At 44.3% G+C, this 19013-nt stretch overlaps 1 protein-coding gene across 3 annotated transcripts; it reads right to left on the reverse strand.

The window, feature by feature from the left end:
* Nucleotides 1-12036: 12036 nt before the first annotated feature.
* Nucleotides 12037-14744, reverse strand: MID1IP1 (MID1 interacting protein 1). Of its 3 annotated transcripts, none has more exons than XM_077342912.1 (2): nucleotides 14582-14744; nucleotides 12037-13785 (listed from the first exon to the last, which is right to left on the reverse strand). In XM_077342912.1, the coding sequence occupies exon 2, from the start codon at nucleotides 13510-13512 to the stop codon at nucleotides 12997-12999; it is 516 nt and encodes a 171-aa protein (XP_077199027.1). In that variant the 5' UTR covers nucleotides 13513-13785; nucleotides 14582-14744; the 3' UTR covers nucleotides 12037-12996. The 3 variants fall into 3 exon arrangements, with proteins under 3 accessions (XP_077199027.1, XP_077199028.1, XP_077199029.1); XM_077342913.1 differs by lacking the exon at nucleotides 14582-14744 and adding an exon at nucleotides 14424-14544; XM_077342914.1 differs by lacking the exon at nucleotides 14582-14744 and adding an exon at nucleotides 14024-14294.
* Between the last annotated feature and the right edge of the window lie 4269 nt (nucleotides 14745-19013).

Genomic DNA, 19013 nt, shown 5'->3' on the forward strand with positions numbered 1-19013 from the left:
GAGCTCATCAGATACAATAAGTATACCCATCTCCTATTGCCCTCTTATGCGATCAGCTACATTCAATAATGGAGGCCTCTTAAAGGCATATTTATCATGTTAGTATCAACATTATTGCATATAATATCTCTAGAACAGAACTACAATGTAGTAGGTGGGTTGTACCTATCTATGAATCTTGGATGAAAACAAGACACACATGATCTCTTACTGAAACCATCTTGGGAGGAATAGGTACTGGAACCAGGATTGCTAACGCCATAAATGTAGACACCTTCGAAAATAAAATAGCCTCATTAGGTCATCACATAAAAGCAATGAGTTATACTACAGAGAAACAAATACTGCAGGAACCAAGTATACTTCCTGAAAGTATAGAGGTAATAATAGATTATTTTAATCTGATGTTGTATCTAATCGATGTAATGAGACAAGGCCAACACACACTTTCTATAATGACATGATGTGCTCTGATGCAGTTAGGAAATGTCATGAAATTGGAACATGACATACAAGACTGGTCAAATGGAGAGGTTTATAAATAGAAAGAAATAATTAAATATGCAGATATAGATTGGGAATGGATTAGAGTAACCAGGGCAGGAAAAACAGCACTCTATATTAAGATTTTCTGTCACTGCTATTGTAAAAGGAAACCCTATGATTGCCTACCTCTACCTTCCACTTCCAGAGATTATAAATGTGGATACCTCATTTTAATTCATGGCTAGCTACTGAACAATACTTTGTAATGGCTACTTGATGTGAACAATGGGGCTTTCCAAAATGGTTGTGTCCAATCCATACGACTCCATTTGAACCCTGCACTTATAACTTCAGTAGTGCTACATGTGTATGGATTCAATTGAATAATGATGCTCCCAGAATAATTGACAACGGAAGAGTTCGCATTTGTGTAGCCTCAATAGATTGAGTCTACTGGGAGGATGGAAATATAACACCCACCACTCAGAGAATGGAGATATAATGTGTCCAGAATTCATACTGCTATTGGGTATTACATGGCAATTAATTATGAAACTAAAACTCTAGGTTGGGAAGCTAAAGAATGGAATTTAACTTTCCCAATAGGATTCAATGTGAGTTCCATAGCTCAACTAATATGGGAAAGTAACCAAATTCAGTCTCAGTTGCAGGCCTTATCCAAAAATGATAAAGGAATGATGTTGAAGATTAAGCATGAACATTAGAACCACAATGATGTGCAAGATATTGTGACAAGGAGTTTAGTGACAGACCTTGTCTTTCCTCACATCATATATCTATAGATATAGATGTATGTATTCCTTTCCTTGCCTTAAGAAATGGATTGTGTTTTACTTCTTTTACTGAATCATGGTGATAAGTAAGTAGTATTGCTCTCAAAAACAAATTTACCTAAATTCCTTGGTAACTGGGAAGAATTTAAGGAGGATCCTGAGTTGGATGGGATTCACCTGCTCCTATCTCTACTATGCATCCCAGGTACTATGCATCCCTGCAATGAAGAGTTGAGAGCCAGGTATAATCCATCAATATGGTTTACCACTTAAGTTGAGGCATAAAAAGTGAGGCTCAGCATGATGAGCTTCTGTACAGGCTGGGCCACATGCTGCACACCCTGTGGCTGGGGTCCCTATCTCTGCTGTCATCCTGGGGCTCCTGGTCGCTGTTAAGAGATATTCTTGCTTGGTATGTATGAATGCTATATTGTAACATCTATATTATCCTGTGAATTACAACTGCCTGCTAACTGTGCTCAATAAAAGATAGCAGTTTTTCCTATCCACTGGCGTGCTTATTGTTTCCAAATCCTAACAAAAGATCCATTGCCAAGCTGTGTGGCAAAACCGTGTCACTGGATTCCAACTTTGTTCTGCTGCTCCAGACAAACATGACTCCTCATCTAACTTCAGTCTAAATCACTGAACAAATAGAGGCCTTTTAAGATTACATCTCATATCATGGTGTTGTAATAAGGAAGTTATATTTATGTTGAGAGTTTCTCATAATGTATCATAGCCTGCCTTGGGGCAAATGTCAAGGGACCAGCATTGTTTATCTCAGAATGTGATAGCATTAAGATTCTTGGTATGTGGAACTTTTTGTCTGCAACAATTGATTTGTGTGCCAGCAAGGTAATGCATTCACTACAGTCTTATCAACTAGGAAATTAAATATTGAGGTATTCATGTAAATACAGAGGATATGATTCAAGCCCTATGAAACTTTTTGAAATACATGTTTACTATAATGGATAGTATATTGCACTTGGACAGGAGAGATCAGCGTTCATATGCTAACTTGAACACACATCTGGGCAGGTGACTTCAGTGAAGTCATCTCTCAGCCAAATTCATCTTACTGGATAGTTGTAAGGGGAAATTGAGATAATCCCATGTTGCCATAATAAGCTTCTCCAAAGAACGAAAGGATAAATGAAACAAATATTTCCCCATAAGTCTGAGTGTATGAACACTTTTGAAGAAAGAGCACATTTGGCATGTGTACAGTGAAATGATACAGCAGTGAAAAACACTGGGCCAGCAAGTATTGGCATGCTTTCAAGTTGTCTCAAGTTTGTAGAATATTCTTTAAAATTTCCCCCAATCTACTGCTGAAAGCTATACACACACACAGAAGAGGGAAAAGATGCATGAGTCTAAGAACCTGCTTTTTATTTTTTCTAAGACACTGAACAATTACTTTTAGAGCCTAATAAATTGGGTGATATTTGAATTGTTGACCTAGAGACAAGGCTTCATCTTCCATTACCAACTCCCCATGCTATCCAGTCTTTAAATAAAAAGAATAGAATTTGGGGGGCTAGGTAATACATGTTGACACTCACTTTTTGATAAGAACTGGATATAGCTTTGCTTTAAACAATGTGATGAATTAATTTGACAAAGGATGTTGCTGCTGAAATTTCTGGATATGTTCCCAAAGGACCTGACAAATTCTTCATTTAATGTTTGGGCTGATTTGTGACTCTAACTTGTCAGAATAAAGACAAGTATATTGTTTAAATAAATATGACAAAAAGTCTTTCTGACCCAGTGCATCATTAGGAGACCACAACTCCCACACAGCTGGGATGCAGAGTGTGTGTATGTGTTGGGGTGTGTAATAGAATAGTTAGGAAACAAGTCTGTGATTCACACACTGCATTTTCAAAACCAAGTGCTGTCCTCTCCATCATGAATTGAACCTCTTGCTTTTTTACAAATATTTGGGAGGGAGAAAAATAAAAAGGGAACCAGGGCAATAAACTGTGAGTCAGCAAGAAGAGACTGGGATAATGAGACACTAGTGGAATTGTGATCAATAGGTATGAGGTGACAAAAACAATGATAAACATGATATAAAACACTGTTCTTCTCCCCTTTGTTTCACTTTCACAACTCTGGGAGGCAGGTGTGTGACTGATCGAAGGTCACCATGTGAGTTTCTGTGGCAAAATGGGACTCTAAGACTAGGCTTCCCAGATCTAGTCTGTCACTCTGACTTTTGTGGGGTGGCTATTATTAAACACTGGCAAGGAGCTGAGCCTGGGCGAGTTATACAAGTTGCATGTTGGTTGCACATGAATCCTCCCTTAAAGACCAAAACAGCCCTGAAATGGGTCCCCCCAGGGGACAACTCAGCTGGCTAAGTTCTGTGCCGCCGCCATACAAATCCGATGCTCTAAAGTAGCATAATTTTAAGTTCTATTTTATGATCTGTTTTAAATTGCACTACTTCAAATGACCATATTCTTTTGGTCTTTTATGTATTAACTTCATACAACTTGGTCTGAACGACTGTAATAAAGTTTGAACTGAACTGAACCAAGCCCTGAAATGGGCCCTTTCCCCTCCCCCTGCCTTGCACTGAGAGAAACTAAGGCATGAAGGCTGGCAATGTTGTGACTGCCAGCAACAGCCACTGAAGATATTAATTTCTTAAAGTTAAAGGCACCGCTTCTGTAATTTTGGACAGGTTTAACCCCCAATATTTTGTTTTTAAATCTCATCATCAACTCTGAGGGAAACTTAATAATCCATAACATTCTAACCAAGTCAGCCTATGGCAAACTGATCAGGTGCCATACTGTTCTCATTGCAAATCATCTTTTAGCATACCAATTTTTTAAATGATCAAACCCCACCCACTCCCCGCCCTATGTTTGTGGGAGTGTACCAAACCTGATCAAAATGAAATTCTACATGTGACTTCGACACTCAGCAATTTTTAAAAAACGGAGCAATAGTAACTCCCACAGAACATTTCCCCACTCCTGCTGTGCTGAACAAGGTTTAACCCAGTGATGTTCACTCAGTGGCTTAGGAGCCAGCTCTGGGACCTTGACATGCCTCCTGCAACTCTTCTGAGCACCATTTTCCAATGTGGAAACAGTCTTGTGTTCCAGGAGGGTGGACAAGGCCACTGCCCAGGATAGGCAAGTGGTGACCATCTTGAAACATCTGCTGCCAGATGTTTATACACACACATACACATATATATAATCTACCCATTCAGGAAATCCCTACAGGGCTGTCAGGAAACCACAGGGTTTCATGAAATCCTGGTTGAGAAAGCCTGCCTTAGAGATACAAATAAGTTGGACAGTCTCTGATGTTTTCATTTGCCTCTTCTAATATGTGAGTGGTGGCTTTAAAGGATCTTTAAAGGATCCACCTATGAGATTCATGGTGTTACAGAGAAAATAGTATTCCAAGTACATTTTTTTAAAAAAATTCAAGGCATATATGATGGCTTGCCAGGAATAACATCCCAGAGTTATACATCAAACAAAATATTTGTAGTAGTTTCCCCTCTATTTGTTTAAGGCACAGTTAGTTAATCACTAAACAAAATAAAGGTGTGTACTGCAGCAGCCTTTTTAAAAAGGGTTTAACTATTTAATTATGACGACCTTGCCCACTTCCTTTCTTCTGGGGCAAGATTTTCCCTCCATTTTTCTCTCCCTTTCTGACTGAGCAGGCCTATTTTTCTATTTTCTTCTTTGTCTGAAGATATATGGCTGTTCCACCCAGTAACAGTATGAAATTTTGCCCAGGAACCTGAGGGAAGAGTGAGATCCTCCTTTAATTTAAACCACTGAAAAGTCACTTAAGGCTTTTTAAAATTCAAAAATAACAAGATATTTTGTTCAATGTAGAGGAGAAAGAGCAGGTGAAATCAAGAGTAAAATTTCTGAGGTAAATCACTGTAGGCACAGACTACAGTTCATATCTTTCAGCCAACTGAGAATTTCTTACGTTTTTCACAGTGACTTAAAATCTTTAAGATGAGAGGCTTATGTTTCTGTGTTTCCCAAACACACCAGTATACTTTCTTGAGTATATTTGGCTTATTTTGTTTCTGGAAAGAAAGGAAGTACTGTACAGTACTCAGGTTCCTTCACTGTACACATCAGTGCTCTTATTGAGTTTTAACTCATTCTTCAGGATTGAAGGTAGTTTGTAAACAAACCAGACCAGGGATCTCTCCACTTTTGAGAGCTATTTCACTGTTTTAACTGGGTAGGAAAATTCTTCTCTCACTAGAAGATCTACCCACTTTCTTTGGCCTGAATGGGAGTGTTCACCTAACTACCCATTCTTCCTGCCAACCTTCCCACTTAAGGTGCTCTTAGTAAGCACTGTACCCTTCTCTGTCAGGGATAGACTCTGTCAGTATTAGACTGTTCTCAGACAGAGCTGAATTCAGACTGCCTTCTCCCTCAGCATTCAATTTTCAAGTCTTTCTCTGCTCAATTTATGCTAACCAATTAGATCTCTTGCAGCAGCCTGTCACTCAAGGCTCTCTGGCACTGTGAGGAATTAACCCTTCACTGTACATTACCTGTTTACATAGCAATTATAACATTTTAAAGACCAGTATCACATACACATAGAGGATATCTTCAAAAGGAAAAATTGCATGTGGTGGGAAAAACTTTTCCCAGTTTCTCTGCTCTAGAGCACCTTTAAGCAGTGTTCACTCTAAACACATAGAATTCGAACTTGCAAGCGCAAACACTCATTGTGCCTGGATTCAAAGAACTCTTTTTTTCCTGAACTTCATTTGGAATTCCCAGCATAAACATGGGATCTTTCCACAAAGAGAGTTTCTTGCAGTTTGAGTGCTGAGCTGGTAGTTTTCTCTGACCTTCCTTGTGATATTATTTTGTATTTTTATTGCTACATAGTTCCTAGGCTGTTTGCCCATTCTTTCTCAAAGAGGATTAAAGGTAGCCTGAGAAAGCATGAACAAACTATGAAAAGACAATGAATGGAAAATGGTTTAATGGAGAAGCTCAAAGAAGCACTGCAGTCAGGTGTCCAAACCACAGGAAGGCCTCCACATGAAAATTCTACTAACCAATGCAAGAATTACAAAATCTCAGGGCTCATTTTTAAAGATCTATTTGATACTTTTTCTTTTATTTACTTTTTAAACAGCTGGACTAACTACTTCCCTGAGAAATTGAAAGCAGTTATACAGGCCAATAGCAATGCGGGAAATAAGAATGTAGTAAATAGGCTTAAGGGTTTGGCAAGACGCCAGAGACTCTATCAAGTGGTATATATGTAGGCTAAAAAAGCAAAAAGTTCTATCAAGTTCCTTGACAAACAGATTCAGGTGGATAGTTGGGTTGGTCTGAGGCAGCAGAACAAAGTTTCCGTCTAGTAGTACCTTTAAGTCCAACCCTGTTTTCTTCCAGTCATTAGCTTGCATGTGCACACAGACTTCTTCAGATACAATGAAACAGAAGTCACTAACCATTACATACAGATAGTGAATGAGGAGGATGTTGCTAGTACACGTCTGAATGTACAGCTGATTACCAGTGTGGTGTAGTGGTTAAGAGCGGCAGGCTCTAACCTGGAGAACCAGGGAACCAGGAAGTCTTTGAACTGACACCCTGACCAATCAGGGAAGACTGCTTTGCTACGTCAGTATTGGAGAAAATTAATCTGGCAAAACGCAGAAGCTCTACACTTACACTGGGGGCTTTAAAAGCCAGTTCTTCCAATATAGTGACTTATATCTGCTCCTGGATATTGCAGAGGAAAGCTATGGTCACCGCAGATCAATCATGGATGTTGCAGAGGGAGAATTTAAAGTGCCCCAAATCAAAATGAAAACTGAGTACAGTGCAGAAGGGAGGGGTTTATTTGGGCTGGGAGAGGATAAAAAGCAATAGTTCTCTTGTCAGGATTTTCTTGTCAGGATTTTCTTGGATAGGAGTATACAGTGGAATGGTTTTGCTAAACAATTCATTACAGAAGCAATGCACACCGACTAAGATCACTGGAATATTTGAGATCTAGTATAGGATCCTAACTAGCAGACCAAGCTGTTAACTTCCTTTGGTTCAAATCTTGCTTCAGCCATGAACTCAATAGGTAGCTTTGTCCTAGGTGCTAACCTGTTGCTTATTTAAACCAAGTTGTTGCACTATATTTTATAACAACAACAACACTTTATTTTTATAGCCTGTCTTTCCCAGCTGGCTCAGGGCTTAGTCTATTAGATATACTAGATGTACATAACAGCCCAGAGTGTTCATATATCCTGTTGTCACAACTAATAAATGGGAGGTGAACAGGAGGACCAAAGAGATGCCTAAGAAAACTGAAGCCTCCTCCTTCTTGCTCTTGACTGAGGGTCAGTATTTTTATCCCCCTATCAAACTGCTAGTTCTGGTGATTTACGAAACAAAATTAACCTTTTATATCTCCCATCTGCACTTTATGTTTCACCAATGGATTCAGGTGAGTAGCCATGTTGATCTGAACCAGCAGAACAAAGTTTGAGTCCAGTAACAATTTAAGACCAACAAGAACCTTAAATAAAACTTGGTTGGTCTTAAAAGTGCCACTGGACCTAAGCTTTGTATTGCCTATAGTTCTCAGATCAGAATTCCTGGCCAGTCTGGTGTGGAGGAAATTCACCTCCTAACCCTAAAGTGGTGATTGGCATTTCCCTGGGCATGCAAGAAAGGGACACAGTAACCAAGCGTGGACACAGTCCCCATACTATCTGCCTAAATTCATAGATTCAGCATTTCTGTGAGGTGGCTATCTAACCTCTGCTTAAAAACTTTCAAGGAAGGAGAACCCACCACCTCCCAAGGAAGCCTGTTCCACTGAGGAAACCGCTCTCACTGTCAGGAACTTCTTCCAGATATTTAGATGAAAATTCTTTTGAAATAATTTCAACCCATTGGTTCTAGTCTGGCCCTCTAGAGCAACAGCAAATCTGATGGATTATACCTGGCTCTAGAGCAACAGAAAACAACTCCGTGAAAGCCCTTCAAGTACTTGAAGATGGCTATCATATCACCTCTTAGTCTTCTTCTCTCCAGGCTGAACAGAAATACTCTATCAACCTTTCCTCATATGTCTTGGTCTCCAAACCCCTCACCATTTTCATTGCCCTCCTCTGGACACACTCGTTTCTCTACATCCTTCTTCAATTGTACTGCCCAAAACTGGTACTCTTAAGTGAGGTCTAAACAGAACAGAGTAAAACAGTACCATCTCCTTGCACGATCTGACCACTATACGTCTTTTGATACAACCCCAAATCCCATTTGCCTTCTTAGCCACTGAGTCACACTGCTGACTCATGTTCAGTGTAAGGTCTACTAAGACCCCTAGATCCTTTTCACACATACTACTTTCAGGAGAGGTCTCCCCCATCCTATAATAATTCATATATGTAAATGTATCCTGTCACTTACATATACATATGTATTATCAGTGCATGTAGGGCATTTTTGTTTGTTTTTTCTTGCTCCTCATTATTTCATTTAAATTACAATCCCCTTAAATATAATGGTATATATTTTATGTTATAATTTTTTCAATGGCACAATTGTCTTGCCATAACTAAGAATAAGGATTTGTAGAAGCACACCTATTGCTAGAGGGGGTTTTCATACCTGCCAGCACCTTTAAAGCCACTAGACTGCATTTTTCCCATGCATTTTCATCTGCCTGCTATTCACTGATGAATGATCAGTGCCATGGCACCTAAATATGGTCCCTACAGCACAGAAAAACTATGCAGTCTTTCAGTGAAACCTCTCATTTCCAGACATTCATAAGCTTTTCTTATACTCAATGCATATTGGCGGGTTTTCTTTGCTTGCTTTTATTTCCATTGCTGTTTGCCAAAGTATTTTCTCCCTCACTATTCCATACTTACAATTACTTTGAATTATAAACCAATTTGAATGCCATCACATAAAGGCAGTGTACCAAAGAAATAAATAGATACATTTCTTTAGAGACACAAATTACACCTGATAGTGAATTTGTTCTTGGGGATTCAAGAAAACCATCTACAAGTGTCTTCACAGTATTTTAAGAAATGGTGCTTTGATTCTAGAAGTATACTAGGTGCTTAAAATAACTAGGTGATGCCATAATATGCCAAACTGAAGACCTAAGCCACTCTCCAAATTAAATTACAATTTAATTAATCTACTATTTTTATTTTGCCTATGTTTTGCAAGGGAACAAGAAACAGAGGAATGCTTTACAAGCCCTTTTATTTTTCACTTGCTGTAACATAGTTTTCATTGTCTTTGAAGAGCTTAAAGAAATGTGAGCCTCTGGCAGCTTCTCTGGGCAAGGATTAACTCTCTTTAGACAGTGCGAATTCTGCTGCTTCAATTGTAGCAGCCGCAGCCAGGACCTTCAGAAAATGCAGCATATTCTCTCTCTAATCAACCTGGATATGTAACTTTTTTTGACATTCTCAATATCTTATGAGAAAGAACATAGGAACCAAAAACTTGCAACATTTAAATCTCTCATTAGTATTTTTCATCACCCCATGAAATGAGCAAAACACATCAGCAGGGAGATGGATTTGAGCAGTTACAAGTAGCTGAAGACCCGTATGCTGGTTTAGCACCTATTTCACAATGTATAAGTTGTAAATATAATAAATCACATATTCTGAAGAATGCATGACTCACTTCAGAAGAATATACTGCAGAAAAGTATTTTTAAAAATCGATACATCTGTTTTAATCTGAAATCAACCATATATGCTGTGCTAGAGTAAACCATTGACTCCAGAAGTCAGAAGCTTAGTGTCCTGAGATGGTGAGAAACTTTGAAAGCAGCATAATGTAAAGATGTCACAAAACCTTTTGTACCCATGTACTATTTCAGATCATCCAAGTAAGATATATGATCAAATAAGCAGGAACAACAAAAACATGGGAAGTGTTGACGTGACCCATAGGAACTGGACTGCTGTAAATTGTAAACCAACTAATTTGGCCCAGACAGTTCCTACTTTGAAATAGGCAGAACCACACAGGAAACCACCAACTGAGTTTGCAAATTGTCTAGCCTTAGCTCTGAGAACTATCTATTTTCCAGTCACTGACTGCTTTTACATGTGAGAAGGAAGATAGGAAAGTCTTTGTTTCTTCCTTGATCATACGAATTCTTGGCAAACCAAAGTTATCCAGCATGAATTGTCTTTTACGAGCCCTGAGGACAACATTCAACATCCAAGTTGCCAGTAGTGACCATTGTTCCATAAACAGGTAAAACTCAGGTATTTCCAGAAAGTTCAAATCCCTCTCTTTCTAGTAAGAATCCCTTTTCTGATGGCCAGATGAACTGCTGGCCACCACCCAGAACCCACTTAACCTGTAGCCAATTCCAGTTTAAAATGCTTTGCAATGGCTTGAAACAAAGGATTTTGGAAACTATGTAATTTTTGAACCCTGCCTGCTGTCCCACCATTGCTGGACAGTGTGGGAAGTCGTTTGCCTAAGCAATGGTATGTTTTTCACTTTTTCTGCTATTACTGGCTGATTTTGCTGTGGAATTAACTAATTTTACTTGGTAAGAAGTTAAAGTGTCTCTCTGGATCCACACATATTGGCTATATGCTTTAAAAATAATTTAAAAGTGCTGCATGTGCCATATAGGGCCAGGCATTTCTTCTACTTGTATTTCTTAAACTTTAGTGTCTAGAAGGCTATGGAAGACTCCCCTAGTGGCAGCTGTTGGGAAATAATCCTTGCCAATGGGCTAAACTGCTAGGGAAGATAAATGAAGCTTCCTCTCATGAAAAGGTAACAGGGCAGGGGAGTTCAAGAGGGTTTGAAAGATTATAAAACTGGCAGAAGAAACTGGTTGATCTGGGCAGCCTGCAGCCGTAGATTTCTAATATCAGAGTAGAAAGTTAGAAGGGAGAACAAAAGCAAGATGCAGCTAAGAAAGAAAGAAAGAAAGAAAGAAAGAAAGAAAGAAAGAAAGAAAGAAAGAAAGAAAGAGCAGAAATTCAAAGGAGGCCTTAAGACTCAGAAACTATATTGTTCAATCACTTTGGCCATCTTAAATCCAATGGTTTAGTCATGATTAAGTTGTGTTCTTAAATAACTGTATTCATGAGAGAACTGACCTGTGTCCATGCATTTTGTACACATCATGTATTCAAATCAAATTGTGGGCTTCTTAAAATATTTTTAAGGACTAATGTTCAATTTGCTTGGGGTTAAAGGAATTAAATACATACTGTACCATAGAGAGAGTACAGTATATAATGTACAGTCACAGTATACACTGTATAAAAAAGCAACTTGAATGGATAAATTGCACTGAAAACAAGTGAGGGCACTCTCACTGGAGTCAGTAGGAGAAACTCTCATTGATCAGAACTGGGCTTGGGTACATCCAACAGGCTTTTCCATAAAAACTCCAAGAGACTGTATCCTCTGACCAAACAGGAGGGGGAGGCTGGGTAGGAATATGGGAGGTGTAGAAAGAACTCTCATTCCCTCTAATCTCCTAGTCTGCATGTGTGTGTGTGTGTGGGGGGGGGAGAACGTTAGAATGCTCCATGATGCCCTCTGGGGATGCTTCCTCATGCAAATATTGTGCCTGCGGTGCTTAGACTTAGCTTGTTTTTTGTTTAATGTAGCTTGTACAATTCATCAATGTCTATGGCTCCTGCATTGCAGAAACATTTAGTTGAAGTAGCAGCCTAGTATAAAAACAGCTAAATCCATTTTAGTCAATATAATTCCTTATTTATTTTAGAATATAGTCTACATCTGAATTTAAAAAAAAAGTTTTAAATAGTCTTCAATGCATGTACAATGATGGGACCCTTTATCTTTCCATGGAAGTATAGATGCACATTAGTGAACTGGTTCTATCCTCTGCAACAGAATATAAATAGTTCGTTAAGTGGCTTATTTGCAGTATCATGTTAACCAGCTCATATATGATATGGAAAGATGGGTGTCTTTATTTAAGGGGGAACAATAATTGTTCACCCTGCCTGTTAAAAAAAACCAAACCAAAGGTAGTATTGATGAATGTACATCTTTGTGCGTTGGTAAAAAAGCAACAAAAACTGCAGTTCTAAGAGCATGCAAAGAGAATTTTTAGACTATATATACATATATTAATGTTACAAAAGTAGTGCAAAACAGGAAAGAAGTGATGCAATTGCCACCAGCACTGCCGTCACATACACAGAATTTTCCAGTGATTACCAATTTACTCATTCAGTAACTGGCCAAGGGGCACAGTACATCATTCTGAGCCCTCCACACCTGGAAACTTCACAAGGAGCTGCCTGGCTGTGCTTGTTATTACAGCAAACTACTAATAGGCCATTCTTTGTATGAAAGTCACTCCCTTCCACCTTTTCCTCCTCAGGTTCCTCTTTCAGACAGGCATTGTTTTTTCAATCATTCCTATGCTCACCAGTGACCCCTGATAGCCTCCTCCCTTGTTCAAGTTCTCAACTACCACGTAGTATGTCTCCCTCCTCCCTTTCTGGCAGGGGCCCACCCCACTACTCTCTCTCTCTCACGCACACACAAACACACACAAACACACAATGTCTTTGCTAGCCCTTTCCAAACTGACTCTCCCCTTCCGGACTCTCACACCCAGGCAAACCAGGCAGGCAGGCAGGCAGGGCGGCCGCACGATCCTCCTCCTCCTCCTCCCTGGATCAGTGCCCCCAGTTGTTGGCTCCGATCTCCTGCTTGTATCGGTTGGTGAGCACGTTGGCCTTGCGAGTGAGTTTGGAGAGCACGGTGTGCAGTCCGCTCAAGTGGTAATGAAACTGCTTCTCCAGGTCTTCCTCCACCTCCCCGTCCTCGGCGATCCCCCGGCTAATGTCCACCGAGCCGGGGCCCCCCGTCAGCTTGTCCTTCTTCCTGCCGGCCGCCTCCTCGGCCGCTTGCTGCAGCACTCCCCACTCGATATCGTTGCGAATGGACTTGAGCAGCACGTAGTGGCTGTACATGTCTCTTCGGGAGTAGTAGGTCCCTCCGTTGGGGCTCAGCTGAGCCTCCCTTTCCGCGCAGCCCCCGCCCGAGTCCAGCTCCTCCAGCAAGAGAGGCACGTCCCGCAGCAGGCTGGGCACCATCACGGTCTGGTCCATGTTGTTGACGGCGCCGATGAAGCGGTTCATGGCATTAAAGAGGGAGTGTTTCTGGCTGTACGAGTCGCAGATCTGCATCATGCTGGCAGCTGGGCGGGGCACGAGGCGAGCGAGGCGAACCGGCGGCGGCGGAGGCTGCGGGAAGAAGGGGCGCCGCCCAAGCGCTGGAAGCGGCGGCGCGAAGGGAATCCAAAGCACCCAGCGACGAGCCCAGCGGGAGGAGGGCGAGGCTGCGCGTCTTCCCTTTCGCCACAGATCCCTAAGCTAAGCAGCAGTAGTATTTCCCACGGGTTCCCGCTCCACCTCTGAGCTGCACAGCCGCAGCCGGAAAGTGCCTGTCTGCCACGAGTCGGGCTGCAAAGGAGAACAAAAGATGGCGATTAACAGCGACTCGCCCCAACCGCCGCCCCCGCCCGGCGTGCCTTTCCGCCTTTGCCGCGTCGCTCCTCTTAGCCGCCAACTTCCTCCCCTCGTTCTGTTCACCTCCGTTCTTCTCCCGTCGATGAGAGAAATGAAGCGGCGAAGATTGCGCCCCCGCCGCCCCCTGCACGCGCGGCTGCCGAGGAGCCAGGATGCAGCCCCGGGGACTCACGGTGGAACAGGACGTGTTCCTGAGCTTAAGCAGAGCGCTTAGCTCGCCAGTGCCTCCCTCTCCTGTTCTCCGGCGAGTTGTGCGGGCAGCCCCCGCATCTTCCCGAGACATCGCCCGACTGTATCCCGGCCCCACTCCCATCGCCCTGGCAGTCGCCGGCCCTGCACGCCCCAGCCCTCCCGCCGGTCTTCGGGATCCTTGGCAAGCAGCCTGGCGCCGGTCCCTTAGCGGAGCTTTCCTCCAGGCGAGGGGAGAGAGACCTGCGGGGCACTCAGCTGGGTCTCTCCTGCGAAGGCAACTTCCTCCAGCCCCCCACCCCCACCCCCACCCCCACCCCCACCCCACCACCACCACCGGAGGCGCGGGGTTGCGAGCTCGTGCGTCTGATGCAACCACCCACCCCTGGGGAAGCAAGACCGGTGGACTCGCACGCGCTTCCCTGCTGCTCGCAGACCAGCAAAGGTGAAAAAGCCGGCCGGCAGGCAGGCAGCCGGCCGGCCGGCCTTTAGCTCGCTGTGACTCTCCCCGCCGGAAGGCTCGCCTCCGCCAGCCACTCACCGCGAGCCTCACGCGCCGGCTTCTAGACTGCGGCTGAGCAGCTCGGCGAGTGTCCCTGAGTGCTGCTGCAGCTCCTCTGGCCCCACTCCCACGCCGGGAGCCGTATTTATAGCGTCTCTGTTACAGCAAGGTGCTTCCAAGGGCCACCCCCTTGCAGCGAAGCAAGGCGCGGGGAGGGGGAGGGGGAGGGGGAGGGGAGGAAGGCGGCTCTCTCCGAGTGACCACAAGTAACACCGGTTTCTATGGCGAGGGAGGGGGAGGCGGCGGCCCCGCCTCTCTCCTGACAGCCGGCGAGGGAGGGCCCGGCCGGCGCGCTCTCCTCCAGCGCCAAAACCAGCAGGGGGGGAGGGGAAGCTGTCAACCGCAGCCCTGCCCCCCGCGAGGAGGGAGCGGGAGGTTTCCGCTTCTGCGGCTGCTGCTTCTCCTCACGTTGCAGCCCTGGAGCCGAGGTGGCTCCGTGAAGAGGAGCTGGAGCGCCAGTCAAACACCCGGCGGGTCGGTTGGCAGAGTAGGCCGGCGGGGACGGTCGTCTGGGAAGCGGGAGTGATGCGCGTCCCGCTCCTGCCCAACGCACAGCGCCCGGCGGCCCGGAGGAAGCCACTGAACCGCTCGCCGCCATCGGCATCCGCGTGCTGCAGCTCCCTGCCAAAGGCCACCAGAGACAGGCATTTTCTGGCATCGGTCAGCGACAGTTACCCGAAATACACCGAACAGCTGAGCGCCTGGGCAAGGCCGCCAGAAAGGGAAGGAGGGGCTGCCCCTCGTCGGGAGCCCGCCTGGCGCTTTGTTGCCTCGCCCTGCCGCCCTCCAAGCACGGAGGAGCAGCCTTCAGGAGGGTCCTCCGGAGACCCTCTTGCTCAAGGCAGGGGCGCGAGTGGGAAATGCTTTACCGCGGCACACAGCCAGAGCTCAGCCCCGGAGCCTGCCTTCAATGTCAGCTTCAGCCTGGGACTCGGAGGGCATCGACGAAGAATGCCTCGGAGCCCCTACAGAGGGGCAGATTGAACCACCTCCATCTCCGACCACCTGGAAAGAGTCACGCCACGCATCTGGCTGCAGAAATCAAAGCGTGCTTCCAGCTCCAAGGACAGAGACTGAGTTAAACCTCCCCTCCGTTCCATCACTCCTTCCAGCTAGGGAAAGCCAATCTCTTCTTCACACAGTCCATGGGCAGAAGTGGCCTCAGAAGTGGCCTCTTTGGGAGAAAAGCTGACATTAAACAATAGGGGACTGCGACTTTACAAAGAGCAAAGGGTGCGTGTCCCTTCTCTCCACTTGCCCTTTTCACACTAGACCCACCACTTGCATTCCTCCTGGAATGGAAGAAGATACCGGTCAGAGAGTGTGAGATTCACCTCCTCGGAGGAACTGAAACGTAGTTGACGCCAAGCTCATTGATTTATATGGATTGTAGGTTCTGGAATTTTTTACTCATTACAGATCTGATAGATTTTCCACTGGCCAAAAGAAAAAGAGGCTGCCCTTAATAGCATAGTTGTAGCTACACCTGTATCTGTGCCATGCCTCCCGGTACATGTAAATAAAATTTAAAGTTTTAACAGTGTACCCAAGTCAAAAGAAGAGAACCCTAACTCAGGAAAACTCATGCTAAAATGCATTTCATTAGACTTCAAGGTGTTACTGGATTCTTGCTTTATCTAATTAACTTCAGATGCAGTCATCTCAGATGCAGACTGACACAGTCCAAAGGGAAACCTTATATTTACAACAATTTCCAAAAACAGCTTATAGTGCCTTTCATTTTATCCTCACAACAACCCTGTGAGGTAGGTTAGGTCGAGAGTGTATGATTGGCCTAGAGTTGCCGAAAAAGCTTCCACGGAAGAGTAGAGATTCGAAACTGGATCCTCCATTTCCAAACGCCACATCATGCTGTACACCCCACTGGCTCTCCATCCTTCCCTTCTGCAAGAAACAGGGCTACTTGCAGTGAACCAACTCCTTCCTTTTGCATAAAGTCAGCAACGTGAACCCGCCAGCAAATAGCCTGGTCTGATCCCTAAACCAGCAGAGCATGTTCTACGCCTCCCGGTAATCACGCGTGGGCGTTTCTTTTGTTTGTTTCCTGTTACCTCAGCAGCCGATCGTGTCTGGAAGGAGAGTGTATTTGACATTGGAGCGCGATCTGACTCTCCTCTCTCTCTTCTTCATGGCAGGAAGGAGAGTGAGTAGCACGCACCAGGAGGCGGGCGTTCAGTGGGCTTTCATGCTTTCCCTGCGTGAACACCAACATGGCCTCAGTGGACACGCTGGCTGCGCGACGCGTGCTCCTCCACTTAAAGCGTCTGGGAGGGCTCCAGAAATGAGTGACATCGTCGGCAAAGCTACATGCGTGCATTTGGAACAGCAGCCGAAGGACAAAAAAGGACAGAGAAATGGGAAGCGGTATGAAGACAAGGCAAATCTTGGGGCAAAAGAGGACACGCGCGCGCACAGCACTCTGGCGCGCCGCCTCCCGGAGCTGACTGCAGTTCCTGTCCGAGAGTTACCGGCCTGCCGGGATCACCCCACAACCTCACCTCCAGCCTCGGCCAATCGGCTCCCGCCCTGTCACTCAGACGCCGTCCCCATATGCTAATGAGCAAGTCCCGGCAAGACCCAATCAGAAACAGCATTTCCATTCTCTTTCTGCTCCAGCGGCCGTGGCAACAAAGCAGCGACAGCCGAAAGAGCAGCATGAGGGTCTCGTGGCGGGGAGGGGAGGAGGACGGCGGCAGAGTGCGTTACCCTGACAACCTACAAACCACAATGAGCCTTGGCGCTAGGACATAATAGACCCTTATCTTTCCACACACTCCACAGCCTTAAAAAAGAAGTGTGTGTGTGTGTGAGAGAGAGAGAGAGCAAGAAACATGCTAGCAGCTAGCGTCTATTTCATCATCATAAATATACAAACAGCACGCATCAATCAATAATCAGACAAATACAGCTACTTTCTATTTCCTAGTATTCTTTTGAAGAATGCCTTATAACAGCTAACTAGATCATAGTTAATGCTTCTGAAGCTATAAACCAAATAAGAGCTTTGGAGGACTCTAATTATGGGGTGGGAGGTTTCCCCCAATGAAATGAATGTGAATTGTGCAAGTGCAAGTTTTATCTATTTATTTATTTATTGCTTGCATTTGTATACTGCCTTCCCGTAAGGGTTCAGTGGAGACTTGCACAGAAGTGTTTTTCTAAGGGAGTGTGTGTTTTCTTTGCAATTTTTTAAAAAGCAAAGTTAAGCGCTGGAGAGAAAAGGATTAAAATAGAATTCATTGTTAGAACAATCTGTTGGTGGTCTGAATACTCCCAAAATATATATTCAAGCGGGTAGCTGTGTTGATCTGAAGTAACACAACAAAATTTGGGTCCAATAGCACCTTTAAGACAAACAAAGATTTATTCAAGGCATGAGCTTTTGTGGTGTGAAATGCACACAAAACCTCACACCTTAAATAAAACTATGTTGGTCTTAAAGGTGCTATTGGACCCAAATTTTGTTGAATACTCCCAAGTACAAGATATGTAATGACTCAAAGTTGATAGCAAATTATACATCTTCAGCGGAAAATATCCAGGTTGTAAGATTCTTTCAAAAGATGGGGGGGGGGGGAATGTTAAGTCCCAGGGGCAGCAGAAGAGAGTGTCATCTTTTTTACAGTGTTTTGTATATTCCTTTGGGTTTACATTTAGCACCAAACCTAGGAAAGTTGGTTCTGTTAGGCATGATTATTAATTTGGTGCTATCAAGCCACAGCCAGTTTCATAGCAACCTATAGAGTTTTCAAAGCAAGAGTCAATCAGGTTTTTTGCCACTGCCTGCCTCTGAGCAGAGCCTTGATATTCTTTAAAGGTAAAGGTAAAGGTATCCCCTGTGCAAGCACCGAGTCATGTCTGACCCTTGGGGTGACGCCCTCTAGCGTTTTCTTGGCAGACTCAATACGGGGTGGTTTGCCAGTGCCTTCCCCAGTCATTACCGTTTACCCCCCAGCAAGCTGGGTACTCATTTTACCGACCTCGGAAGGATGGAAGGCTGAGTCAACCTTGAGCTGGCTGCTGGGATTGAACTCCCAGCCTCATGGGCAAAGCTGTCAGACGGCTGCCTTACCACTCTGCGCCACAAGAGGCTCATTCTTTAGTGGTCTCCTAATCAAATACTGACCAGGGTGGACCCTGCTTAGAAGAAGATGAGTTGGTTTTTATATCCCACTTTTTCACTGCCCGGAGTCTCAAAGTGGCTTACAATCACCTTCCCTTCCTCTCCCTACAGCGGACACCCTGTGACGTATATGAGGTTGAGAGAGCTTCTAGCAGGACTGCTCGGTCCCAGGGTAACCCAGGTGCCTGCATGTGGAAGAGGAGCAGGGAATCAAACCTGGCTTGCCAGATTAGAAGCCGCCATTCTTAACAACTACACCATATTGGC

The sequence above is a fragment of the Paroedura picta genome, chromosome 6 (genome assembly GCF_049243985.1).
Source record: "Paroedura picta isolate Pp20150507F chromosome 6, Ppicta_v3.0, whole genome shotgun sequence".
Classification (NCBI taxonomy): domain Eukaryota; kingdom Metazoa; phylum Chordata; class Lepidosauria; order Squamata; family Gekkonidae; genus Paroedura; species Paroedura picta.